The sequence below is a fragment of the Ictidomys tridecemlineatus genome, chromosome 11 (genome assembly GCF_052094955.1).
Source record: "Ictidomys tridecemlineatus isolate mIctTri1 chromosome 11, mIctTri1.hap1, whole genome shotgun sequence".
Lineage (NCBI taxonomy): Eukaryota > Metazoa > Chordata > Mammalia > Rodentia > Sciuridae > Ictidomys > Ictidomys tridecemlineatus.
Genome location: NC_135487.1, coordinates 31691507 through 31704407, shown reverse-complemented (window position 1 = coordinate 31704407; position 12901 = coordinate 31691507). Strand labels below are relative to the sequence as shown.

Here is a 12901-nt window from a genome sequence, read left to right as displayed (position 1 = left end):
GGCACCCAGAGGCATCAGCATTCAGTGGAGTGACAGCCTAATCGCAGGGGGAGGCAGCCCCGCAATCTGCATTCACTCGCGGAAATTTCTCTGATGAAAATAACACAACATTAAGGAGGGGATAAGGGGCAGGATCCACTGTATCAAGATAAAATAACTCTTTAATAAATAACCTTGTGGCTGCCGCAGAGCAGTAATTAAATGCTGGCGCACCCGGCACACAGTTTTAAGTAAAGCTGGAAAAATGTAAGATGCAATTATCAGCACCAAACAAATTACCAGCCCGGCAAATCCCCCCGGAATATTTAGAAACTCATTTCTCCTTCCCATTAAATATTTGTGTCTATGCTTATTTTTGGTGGGACCACAGGGTGGGGAGTGGGATGGGGGAAGGGAAGGGATAAAGGACCCAGAGAGTGGGTGAAGGGGTGGGGGGCCAGAGTGGCTGCAGGCTGGGCTGTCTGTCGACAATTGTTTTCTGAACGCCCTGGCAGATCCGCATGGTCAGCGAAATGGTGTAACCGAAATGCCCCAGAGCTCGGGAGTGCATATGGATGGATGCTTAGGGCTGATATCTGAGCCCAGGCTGCAGTCCTCCTCTTGACTGGCTCCCTCTCCCTCACCGAGGAAACTCAAGCCACAGAGCATGATGCAGGGGGGACAGGTGACTTAGGTCTGCTCTCTGGGGCTCACTCAGCCTGTCCTATGTTTCTGCCCTGAACCCCCAAAGCCTAGTGAACAGGAGAGACTCCACCGACCCTGTAAGACCACGTGACATGTGAATGACTGCCAGCCCAGCACTGGCTCAAAGGGTGGAGCTGAAACTGAGCCCCAAAGGAACTGCTCTGGAAAGAGCTTGGGTTGTCTGCAGAAGGCCCTTCCCAACACGAGGCCAACTTGGGGGCTATTTCTAGACTCCCACATGGCCTTGCTAAGTTGTAGTTGACTGCTCAGTCACTTTAGGTGTAAGCAACTTGGGTCTGAACATCCAGTACCAAGGGCTAAGGACCATTAGCTGAACTAACTACATTCCACCCTCAGACAGACACAAGGGTGCCGGGAGGCTTGGGTGGAGGGCATGACCTTAAAATCGATCTGGCTGGAGAGAAGAAAGACAACAACGAAGGAGACTTCCTCAGTGAGCCAAGATGATGCCACTTGCCCTGTTCCAGAGGCAGAGATGTGCTGGCCTCTGTTTCAGACTAGCCAGTCCTGGTCTACCTCACTGAGCCTTGGTAAGGGCTTTGGGGTCCTCAAGGGCAAGGCAGACATTATGGGACTTTTGTTTGGTGTTGCAAGATCTCTAAGGGACAGCCCATTCTGTCTACCAGTAGTTCCGGCTTTGCACAGGCAAACGTGGCCTGTATACAAGTGAGGAGGTTGTAGAAAGTCTCACCACCCCCAGTATATGTCAAACACTACAGCCTTTACAGCTTCCTCTAAACACAGCTCCCCCACAACCACCTGGAAGATAGTTGGCCTGGCTCAAGTGCAAAGATGGCACAGTTTCATGCCATGCGCCATGCCTGCCCTACCACTCCAGCAGAGGAGCCCGCTAAGGGAACATGCAGACACATGGTGCATCAGGAACTCAAGCAGCAGAAACATGCAGGGCCGGGGACCTACCCACCCATCCCTGGTCCTGCCTGCCTGCCGACCCAATGACAAGCAGAGCCGACTGGCGGGCAGGCACAGCTGGAGTGAGTCTGAGGGAGCTGACCAAGCCCGCTGGTCCCAACTGACAGGAACATCCCGTCGACGGGCGAACTGTAGATGGATAAGAAGTGAAAAGGACCAACCTTCTCGCTGATCTGAGAGATGAGAGTTTGGGTTGATGGCAGAGTGCGATGAGGATGAGGAGGGAATAAAAAAAAGACAAGGAGAAACACAGAGAGAGTAAAAACAGGCCAACCTTCATCTGCCCACACAGCACGGAGACGAGACAAGACTCCTGTGCCCCCTCGCACACACACACACACACACGTGCACACAGGTGCACACGGACCACGCCGCTCACAAAAGACTCAGGACTCATGGAGGACATGGTGGACAGGGCTGGGGCCCAATGGCAGGTGCCAGGGACACCAAAGGCAGAACCAGGAGGGGTGGAAATGGAGCACGGGCCAGTCCCCATGCTTCGCACACCCCAAGGCTCAGACAGACCCGGTGAACTGGGCTCTGGGTTCAGGGCCCACCCAGCCCACAAACCCACCAAGGCGTATGAGCCACTAGAACCCCGCCGCCTTGAGAAAGCCTCATGCTGCACTCCACCAGTGTGAGGAGCACATCTGGGCGCCTGTGGGGAAGAAGGTCAGGAGGCATCAGCTCCAGTCCATTTTAGACAGCTGCAGCCCAGCAGCCAGGTCCCTGCAGAGAATGGGAAGTTTGTTGGACGTGGTGTAGGTAGGCCAGGCTTTGTGGAGGGTGGGGTCCCACTCTGGCCCTGGCAGCTGTGCGCCTGAGAGCTGGAAGAAAGAGACACTGTGGATGGAAGGAGAGAATGAGTCACTCAAGGAGGGAGTCAGATGGTGACGGAGAAAGAGGCTGGTTCACCCAGCGTGCCTGGGCCTGCAAGACTGTGGGTGGAACTGTGGCCAACTGTGAACAAAGTCAGATGTAACTGTGTGAGGCAACCCCCCTCCCACCCCCGCCCGGTGCCTCCTCACGGCAGCAGGGCAACTGGCTCTCAGGTGCTTCCTACAGGCCTGCCGGCATGCTGGGAGCTTTACACGTCCTGTCCCATCCAGTGTAGCAGCCACAAGAACTCAGAGAGGCAGTAGGAGCCCTGAGAGTTTGGGGAACAGAGGAGGAATATGAGACAGACATTAAAGCCAAGTCTGAGGAAGAGACAAGGCCCAGGGCTCAATGGATGCAGAGGAACGGAGAGTCAGAGTTGATGGAGACAATGTCAGCTTGAGACTATTGATCCAGAACAAGGGGGCTCAACTGGGGCAATTCTCCTCAGGTTACACTTGGTGATGTCTGGCAAGAGTTTTGGTTATCCAGGTTGATTTGACTAATGGTATTTAGCTGGCCACAAATGCTACTAAATATCCAACTATGTACGGTACCAAGAATTATCCTCAACCATGAATTATCCAGTCCAAAATGTCAACAGTGCTGGGGTTGAGGAACCTTGCAGCTAGAGTCCACACCCACCTGGACAGAGAGGCTCATGCCTAGACAGAGTTGAAGCCCAGAGGTGGCCTTCCCCTCTGGAGGGTAACACGAGTCTGCAGTGGAAAGAAGCCTGGAAGCCACTGTGCTGGGGGACAGGTGGGGCACAGGCCAAGGTAGGCTGGCACTGAGAGGGGTTCTGCCATGGCTGCCTGCTTACAACTAGGGTTTAGAATACAGAACTGGGGGCCAACACAATACAGGCTTGTCCCAGAGGAGCTGGGGTGGAAGGCAAGGGGGCTTTGCCAGGAATAAGAGGAGAGGGTTTTCGGGAGCAAGACTTTTCAAGTATGCAGAAGACTTATCAGAAAGGTGTAACCTGTCCTGGGCCTGTTATGCTCGGCAAAGGAGGGAAGGTGTAGATTAGCTGGGGCCTTGATATGAGGTAGACCCTGGGAAGAGAGGATTGAGTTGTCTTTATATTTAATTAGGGCCCATGGGGCATGGGGAACAGCAGAAGCAAGGTTGGCTGTTTTAGCATCCGTGGAAAAATAAGCTGAAACTAAAGGAACCCCCACATTCCCTGGCAAAAAAAGTCTTGAGAATGGAGCCAGGAAGGTGAATTTAAGAACACCTGGTGGGGGGTATAGGCCACAGCAGGAGCCAGTCAGGGTCCTGCCTGAACCTACCACATGTGGACAGCAGGGGCACTGTAAACAGGGATGCTCCAAGAAGGAGTCACTCAGGGCCTGAGCTGCCCGCTTAGCCCACCTCCAAGGAGAACCACTGTGTCACTTCCAGGGTGGAGACCAGGATGACAGTGAGTCAGACAGTGACTTTCCAACTAAAAGGACAAGAAGAGTCCATCCTTCTCCAGTCTGAGCCTTCTGCTTTAGTAGTGCCTCTGCAGTTCTATTCCCAAAAATGTGTCCACAGGGCCACACTGCACAGCTTGCTTATTGTTTACAGTGGCTCTTCTGGGCCTCTCCTCTGCCTCACATAGCCACATGCAGACAGGGCTTTCCTTGTTAAGGCCTGGGACCTCTGAAATCCCAGCCCTACTACAGTCTTTAGGAAAAGCACACAGTTGAGAGCACACACATTCATGATATGGTGGAGTGGGAGGAGACTGGGCACTGAGAAGGGTCTTTCCAGCTGCTAAACTCTTAAGAGGGATCAGCATGGGGTGAAGGTTCCATTCCTCTCAGCCATTTGAGAGGTTCTTGGGCTCCTGATCCTGAAGACAGGCACTAGGTCAGCTCAACTGAGCCTTGCTGAGCTGAGACACCTAACAACGAGCAGGGAGATGGCAACTTCCCATCCCAACTCCCATGAAGCATCTTCACTTGTCTCCGGAGCACAATTTGCCTATCACAAACAGCTCTTACACAGCTTGACTGGTCACCAAATGGGCAGGCAGCATGTGGCCTTTCCCTAACCTCCCTCTGCCCTGATATATAGCAGACCCTTAATAAGTACTTGTTAGCTGATGGACTAATTCTCTCTGGCCTCTCTGAATTCACCAAAGTCTGATCAAATGGCCCTGAAGAATAGCACAGGCCAACTGTCATCACCCCTGCCCCATGCACTGGGGAGGGGAAAGGGGGCAGTCAGATGGCCTCTAAGATGGCACTGAGCACTTGCTCTCACTGAGGCGATGTTGCCTCGCTTTCCTTTACAAGCCCCCTGAGAAGAGACAGTTTAACTTCTAGTGACATCCCTCTGAGCAAGAGGGCTAAGTACGGGACAGTGGTGGCTAGGAAGGCCTTCTAGGGGTCCTTCAGGGCACCAGTCACACAAGACCCAGTGTGTTCTCAAGAAGGGGAAAAGATAGTTGGCTTTGGTTGCCTCTAGGCTGTGAGCATATCAGAGAAGTGACACCCCAAAACAAGTCTCCAGCTCCCCTCTTTCAAGTACCTAGACTTTGAAGAACACACAATTCACTCAATCCCAATAAGGAACACACAAACACACTAGGTGCTCACCCAAAGCAATGTACCTGCAGGCACTCACAGCTGCCTCAGTCTGACCCCCTACACAAAGGGTCTGGCTGATGATACAGAATAGCAGCCTCCTCCAGGAAGACCCCAAGGGTCAGGCTCACCTGGTCCATTTGAAGACTGACTGCCTCAAAATCCAGAGTGGGCCAAGAGCCCACCCTGCTAGAGTAGGCAGGAGGACAGACTGGAGGAAAGCCAGGCCAGGTGTGCACACGCAAATTACACTGGCCTGCACATACATGGAACACACACAATACACACACCAAGAAGTCCACTTGGAATGCTCCAGACTCCCATAGGGCTCTGGGCCCACGTAGCAAGGACCTACAAGAAATACAAATGCTCCCAAGAGGGGCAGCTTCCTCAAGGGCCTGCAGGGAAGGAAGGCAAGTTGTGGCAGACACTATGAGCCTACCCAATGGGAGCTGCTGCCGCTGCCACTGCTGCTAAAAGAGAAGGAAAGGAGAGTCTGGGCCCATGGCAGTCCCTTGAGTGTCTGCACCAAGGGCTCCAGGCGGCATGTCTGGCAGGTGCAGCTCAGCTCCATGGTGATAGAGGCCAGGCACTGCCAAGTTCTTACCTCGCACATACAGGTTCGCAGGGGCCGAGTAGCGTGTGCCTGCTGAGTTGGTTGCCACACACTCGTACTTGCCTTGGTCTGACTCTTCGCTGCTCTCAATCTGCAAGGCACCTGTAGGAACACAAATAGAGTGGTCAGCCATGGCCAAGTTGAGTGTGACCTGGAACATGAGGTCTTAACAGCGTCTGTGGTTTGTGTCGACCAGATGTTGCAGCTCTCCTGGGCCACACCCTTTGGCACCTGTGCTGCTTCCAGGAAACTCTCCCTGAAAAGCCAGTTAACCTCCAGGCTACAACCAAGGATTGTGCTTTGGAGCACAATCCCACCCACTCTGCAGGCCAAACTCTGCTCCAGCAGGGAATGCACCCTATTCCCAATTCCACTAGGTGTCCATCACACTCCTGCCAGTTCTGGAGCCTGTTACCAGTGATCACGCCTTTAGTGCTTCTGAACACAAGGCCTGCCGGGCAACTTGGAGCCAGGTGCAAGAGTGGCCTTGTAGACCTGCCCACCTGGGATTCCTAAGCATGCAATGCCCTCATCAGGTAAGAACCTGAGGCTCTGGTGCCCACCAGGAAGGAAATGGCTTGCCTGAGGGGCCTGCTGTCCAACAGCCTTTGCTCTGGTCCCCATCCTCCCCTCCCACTTCACCCCATGCTGCTGGCCCCACCCATTCCGGCTCCTTTCCTCAGCCTGGTCCTGCTAAAGTGCTTCGACCCACCACGGCTCCTGCATAATTCAGGAGGCTAATGGAGGCTGCAGCTCCCACTCTGGCCAGCACCCTGAGGGGCTGCTCTGGCCACAGACGGACAGACAGGAGCCAGGACTGTGGGGGGCGGGGGACAGGGAGCGCAGCTGGAAAAAACCTTCCCAGAGGATGGAGGGAACTGGGGCTTCGGGCCAGTCCTGGCTGGTCCAGGTAGGGGAGTCAAGGTAGAGGGCCAGAATAGGGGTGAAACCACTTGCCTTGGCTAGCTCCCAGCCCTAGTAACCAACACTTTAAAAAAACTATGAGAATACTCTGGGCAAGCTATTGGTGACAGTAAAACCCATGGGGCACAGAAGCAACATGCCCCTCCCTGGAACAGTCCGACAGACAATTACACCCACACAGGACAGTCCAACGGATAGTTAATAATCCTCACAGGACACAGTCTGACAGAAAACCACCTCTTGCACAGAACAACCAGAATGACCCTAATAGTCCCCACCCCCACCCCAGAACCTGGGGTGACTGATGATCACACCTACACAGGACAAACAGAACTTGCTAGGCCCCACATAAGTGGACTGAATAGGAGCCACAGGAAGAGTTCCAAGCCATGTTCTCACAGCCCAGGCCCAAGGGGAGCACCACAGTGGGTGCAAGCTATAGCCCCTTTATGACCAAGCATCCCTCTTTCATCTACACCCTGGGCAGCAAGAGGGACTATGAACAACCAAGGGGCTGGGAGTTGGAGGGAGAGGGAGTGCCACCAATGAAGGACAAAGGACTGGCCTGTCTCTGTGGTCCTGAATTCAGACCTCCCATTGGCATCAGGGGGTATCAGAGCCTAGTGCACACGCCAAATACCATCTCCTGCAAGAACGGCCCTGATGCACCCCCAACAAGTCATGTTTATGGGATGGATGGACACTGTTACAGAAAATGTTCATTCAAGCAGGTGAGGGCCAGGCCCCTGACTGGTGGGGGCTGCCCTAAGGTCAGCTTAGCAGGGGTTCAAGGGAGACTGAGTGGCTAGTAACACAGGCTGGGGGCAGGAAGTGATGCCTGGGTAGGATTCCAGCCCATGGGAGGGGGAAGCTGCCTTTTAACACAAGCCTAAGACTGGTCAGGAGCCCCAACACAGACCCTGTGACTACCTGAACACGGAAACCCCTAAATCTGATACCAACACCAAGACCCAGCAGTAGGGAGTGTACAGAGTCAGAATGTGCTGAGTGGATGTGTGGGGAGAACCTGAGGGGCATAGGGAGATCTGGAGGGATGCAGGTGAAGTGAGTCCTGTCCTCAGGTGATGGCAATAAGGCAACTTCCCTTCCTACCCTGAACTTCTGCCTTGAGTACCCTGGCCTTGAACTCTGAAGGCCAAGATACACCCACAAACACTGAGGAATGTGGGGAGAAAAATAACAGGATTAAAAACAAAGCCACAGTTTTACAAGATGCCATTCACATTATCATTCTCTCCTCTAATTTGGATGGACCTGTGTGTAGGTGGCCTTGGCTCTAATTCAAAGAGGAGTAAATGAGAGATGGTCAATTTTTTTTAAAGATCACACAGGTGGCGAGTTAGACTTGCACCTAGATCCAATGAATCCAGAATCTGCTTTCTAACCACTAGTTTGCAGGGACCTGTTACATGAATGTAGCTTGGCAGAACTCCAAGCTGACAGGTCAGGGGACCTAGTTATGTCTGTGCCTGTTTATTTCCCTGTTGTCATCCTAGTATCTCAAGTCTTAAGCAATGAATATTTCTTCTAGTCAATGCAAGGCTGAAGGAACTTAAGGGATGATTCTTATTTGACTACAGGACCAAGACACTAAAGGGGAAGTCAAGTAATAATTGAGATTCCCCAAGAAAAAGATGTTCAAAGGGACAGGTGAGGTTTAGCTATGCTGTCTAATCTATAGGAAGCATCTCCATTTATGGCCAGCCTTAGGGGCAAGCTGGGTTTCACTGTGGGAGACAGCTGGGTCCCTTCTGTGGGGCTGCCTAGAAGGTGTGGGCAGCAGGGCTTGCCATCCAAGGCAGGGCTCCGCTACTTTCTCCACAACTCAGACTTGCAATGAATGAGTCCACAGGAGGGAATGACTGAGTGGAGGTGTGTGGTGGCTGGTGGGTGTTGGGGGGCTGGAGCTGGAAATGAAGAGGCTGGAGAGGTCGGGATGGGGATGGGGAGGTGACGGACTGGACGGGATGGAGTGGAGGTGACAGCAGTGGCGGAGGTGTGGTGTGGAGAGATGCACGGACAGCATTCTTACCTCTGATTGGTGAACCACCTGGCGAGGTAATTTGAATGCAAATAAGATCAGAGAGAAGCATTAGTACAAAAGAAAGGAAAGCCACACAAAGCCAAATCAGATAAAATAAAACACAAGAAAGGGCCTTAAATATATGGAGAACTTGAGGCCTGAGTTCAGCCCACACAGATGTGTGAGCAAGCACCAGGTTGGGCTATGCTGAGTGAAGGTGAAGCGTGTTCCCCAGGTCACTGGCACTGCTCTGAGGAGGTGAGGCGGGAGTTAGCAGGGCTGGGGGTGACAGGAGTCAAGAAGGTCTGTCAGGGTTCCTGCAGCTCCCGCTAGTTGGGCAAATGGAGGGGAAAGGAAAGAAAAGAGGCAGCAACCTCCCTCTGCATTCCACCCAAATACCATAGGGAAATAAGTTTACAAACACAGGACTTACCAAGACCAAACCTGGGGAGTTTGAGCAGGAAGAAGGTAGGGTTAGGTGTGGGGTCGGGGTGTTCCCACAGGTCAGCACCAGACCATGTCTCACAAACAGACCAGCCCACAGCTGGCATTGGAAGTAGCAATCAACTCATATCCCACAGCAGTCTCCCTAGGAAGTCCACCCGACCTTGCTAAAGATGGAAGGACTGCCGAGACCCCTTAGCCTGACTGGTGAGAGGTAGAGGCCAGTGCCCACTCCTTGCCTAATGCCTCATAACCCTGGGAACTGACAGCAAAAAAAGGGTCAGGCACTTGCCCTCCAAATCCATGACTCTTACTACATCCAAGCAGGTTCCTTTTGACAGGTCCCTCCTCTGAGGCTCAGGCCCCCTGTTCAACCACTGCCTTATTCAGGAGTAGGGAACCTAGGGGTAGAGCAGGACTAACTCCATCTACCCTGTCCTTTCCTGCCAGCTTCTGGGGGATGGAAGTGTGCAGAGAGACACACACCATTCATGGTCTCCCTGAACCTGACAATGTCCACCTGGAGGAAAATCCACCTCTATACATACAGGAGAAAAGAGAGGCTGAGAAATATTAAGCAGCTTGCCCAAAGCCCAAGGACACAGTCTGTAAGTGAGGTGGCAGGATTTGATCAGTCCATCCTGCTCACAGCCTTCCCACTGGACAAGACCGCCTCCTGCAGACAAAACCTGGGAGAAGGCAAAGGCAGCTGCTGGGACAGGGGTGTGTCTGAGGGGTGCACTGAGAAGTGGAAAGAATCATCACCGTGACTGAGCAGGGATCCCGGAGAATCTTTCAGGAGTCCACAACGTTTAAACTATTTCTATCATAGTAGGAAATAGTTTGTCATATTCACCCTCTTTCTCTCACGAACATACAGCAGAGTTTTTTTAGAGGACAAGCCATATGTGATAGCATAACAGGCTGAATGCAGGAGCATATATGGGAATCTAGCTGCCTTCCATCAAGCCCCAAATTAAACAGGTTTGTTAAAGTGTAAAACAATGAGGTTCTTCTCAGTAAATTTTGTTTAAGAAAATTATTTTTTTACTTAAAATGTTATTTATATTAAAATATAATAGGTTTTTATTTTAAAATAGATTAGTAAATATTTTAATCTTTTCAGTTTTAATCATTGATAGATAAAATTCACACAAATCAAAGCTCCCTAAGGTCATCTGATAGTTACAAGTAGAGATCCTGCAAGTTGACAGCTGCTGACAGACATGCTCCTATGGTCTGGGCCAGGCTCAGGTTGGGGTGGATGTGTGTACAATCCAGGTCTGGGAACCCTCCATCCCCTGGCTTCAGTTCTTCCAAAACCTAACCTGCTGACCTCTCAGAACTGCAATTTCCCTACCAAACTGAGAGAATTTGCCTTTTCCATTTCACAAGATAGGTGTAAGGAACTAAAGGGGACCCATTAGTCAGTCACCCCAGGAGTGTGCTCAGGCTCAAGAGGCACCAGTGAGCTCAGGGCCAAAGGGAAACCATGACCACACAATGACAATGTGATTTTCTGGAAGACCCAGCCAGGCAGAGCAGAGAAAGATAGAAGGGCTCTTCCAGTCAAGAGCTAGGGCTAACTAGCAGAATAAGGGGCAGTAGATATTCTTCCTGCTGGGGTCAGCAAGCCTCTTCCTGCAGCCAAATGCTGCCATCTCTTCTTGAGGCTATAGGTCTCGTTCAGGTTCTGTGGACATGGTGAGTAAGACTGTCCTTCTACAGTGGCAGGGACAGAGGCTTACTCACTCAAGCCATATGGGAACACAGGAAGCCTCAGAGTGCTGTCCAGGCTTGGCAGAACTTATGGGCTAACAGTACCTTTCATAACACAGTAGTGGTCTTGAGCCCCACTTGGAAGTCAGCCTGCTTAACACTTCCTGCTTATGACTCTATTTCCATATGCTCTGAACTTATCCTTGTTTCCCTGGGCCCACGCCAGGTCTCAAGTTCCAGTGGTCCACAGATTATAGTGTTCAGGAGTCACATTGCTGCAGTAAAGAAAGAGGCTATAGAACAGCATCCACACCTCAGCAGCATGTGCTGCCAGCCACCCTGACTAGCTCATGCTCTAGGGGCCACATCCTAGTTGGATGTACTACGGGGATCAGATAACAGAAAATGGAGGACTTCTTGGTACTGGTCAGTGGGGGCCTGAGGCCTGAAGATGAGACTGTGCAGATCTAGAGCCCTAGTAAAGTCCAGCTACTCCAGAGGCCCCAGGTTGACCTCCCAGGGGAGCTCTCAGACCTGAGTCCCAATCTCCATGTGTAACCCCAGGTGACTTCCTTAACTCAGCCGTGAATGGGCATGTTAATCCAGCCTGTCCTACTTCACAGAGTTGCAGCAGTCAGCTGCAACAAAGGGCAGGAAAGCACTTTGTAAACTGTTGGTGAAGCGTAAACCATCAAGATCCTTGTAAATAGCCAAGTGCTCAGGGGCCTGACTCCACTCCATGAAGGGATGTTACTGTAAAATTTGCATGGAATAGCCTCAGCACCCTTCCAAATGGTAACAGGCAGGACAGCAGCAACTGGGGTCCAGGGTCATAGGCAAGAGTCAGGCAGGGATGGGGAGAGATCCTGTTGTACCTGCAAAGATGGGATGCTGAGGCCCCTTGGGTACCACATAGCTCTATCCTAAAAGCTAGACCCTAAGCCTTAAGCTAGACCCTATGACTCATAAATCTCAGCTCCAGATGGTAGGAATGACCAAACAAGGACTGAATATTAGTTTTCAGAGACAAGTACCAAAGATCAAGTTCATAAAATCATTCATTCAACAAGGGCTCAGAGAGACCTGACCTATAGCTGGGCTTGGGGGCATTTCTCTAAACAGAGTTAATCCCTTGCAGGTTCTCCCTGAAGGAATGCCTAGCCTAGCTGGGGCCAGATGGTAACAACATGAAGCAGGATGAGTCCTGCATGAGTAGGCTAAGGCCAAGAAGGTTGGAGGCCTTCAAGTGGAAGAACCAGGTGAACAGAGGGCCAAGAGGTGAGCAAGGGTACCGTGTGGCTCAATATGAGTCGGGGAGTGGCAGGAGGCAGGGAGAGCTCTATTCACAGGGCCCTTACCAAAGGCTAGCCAGTAAACGGATAGTCATTGTCTCACTACTTAACATAGCTTCTTTCAAAGATGAGAAAACTGACAAAGTTCATTTAATTGGGGCCACAGAGCTAGGAAAGGTGCAGCTGGGACCCAGTGAGATAAAGCTGGAGACATGGGCAGGGGAAGATCAAGGGTTCTGCTACCCTTGTCCAGGAGCACGTATTTGACCACGTAGGCCTGGTCAAGGGTCATGGGCCCAGGGTCCACCCCTGAGGTTGTCAGAGCACAGGAGGAACACAAGCAGATCTCTGATAGCTGCTGGAAGATGGATTCTCAGGAAAGCCTGCAGATAGGGAGAGTGGGGTTTGGTGCCCTAGAATAGGATAAAGGCAGTGAAAGGAAAGAAGGGGACCAATTTGAGAGCCATGTGGGTGATAAACCAAGAGAACTTTGTTCTTTACTGGAGTAGGAGTTGGGTGTCCTCCAGATTTCAGATTGGGGGATGCCACTCCTAGAGAGGGTCAACAGGAGAAGAGCCTAACTAACTGGGGAGAGGGTCATCACTTGTTCCAGTCAGGGTGATATAGGGAAGCAAACAGATTTTGTGACCTAGAGCTCTGGTAAGTTATTTGGGCTGGAAAGACAGAGGTAGGAACTACAGATAAGGAACATCTGAAGCTCTAGGAGTAGTGAGTTCACCTGTCTGGGGAAAGGCTGTGTCTATGGGGCAAG

General features: G+C 51.8%; 1 protein-coding gene across 15 annotated transcripts in view; it reads right to left on the bottom strand.

The window, feature by feature from the left end:
• Ptprf (protein tyrosine phosphatase receptor type F) overlaps positions 1 to 12901 on the bottom strand; it is an 83635-nt gene that overhangs the window by 35553 nt on the left and 35181 nt on the right. For 8 of the 15 annotated variants that reach the window (XM_078026097.1, XM_078026101.1, XM_078026106.1 and 5 more), the window contains 2 exons: positions 8684 to 8701; positions 5698 to 5808 (listed from right to left, as the gene is read on the bottom strand). In XM_078026097.1, coding sequence (XP_077882223.1) covers positions 5698 to 5808; positions 8684 to 8701 — 129 coding nt within the window. The remainder of the gene's footprint in view (positions 1 to 5697; positions 5809 to 8683; positions 8702 to 12901) is intronic. The other 7 variants (XM_078026099.1, XM_078026103.1, XM_078026102.1 and 4 more) reach the window with 1 other exon arrangement.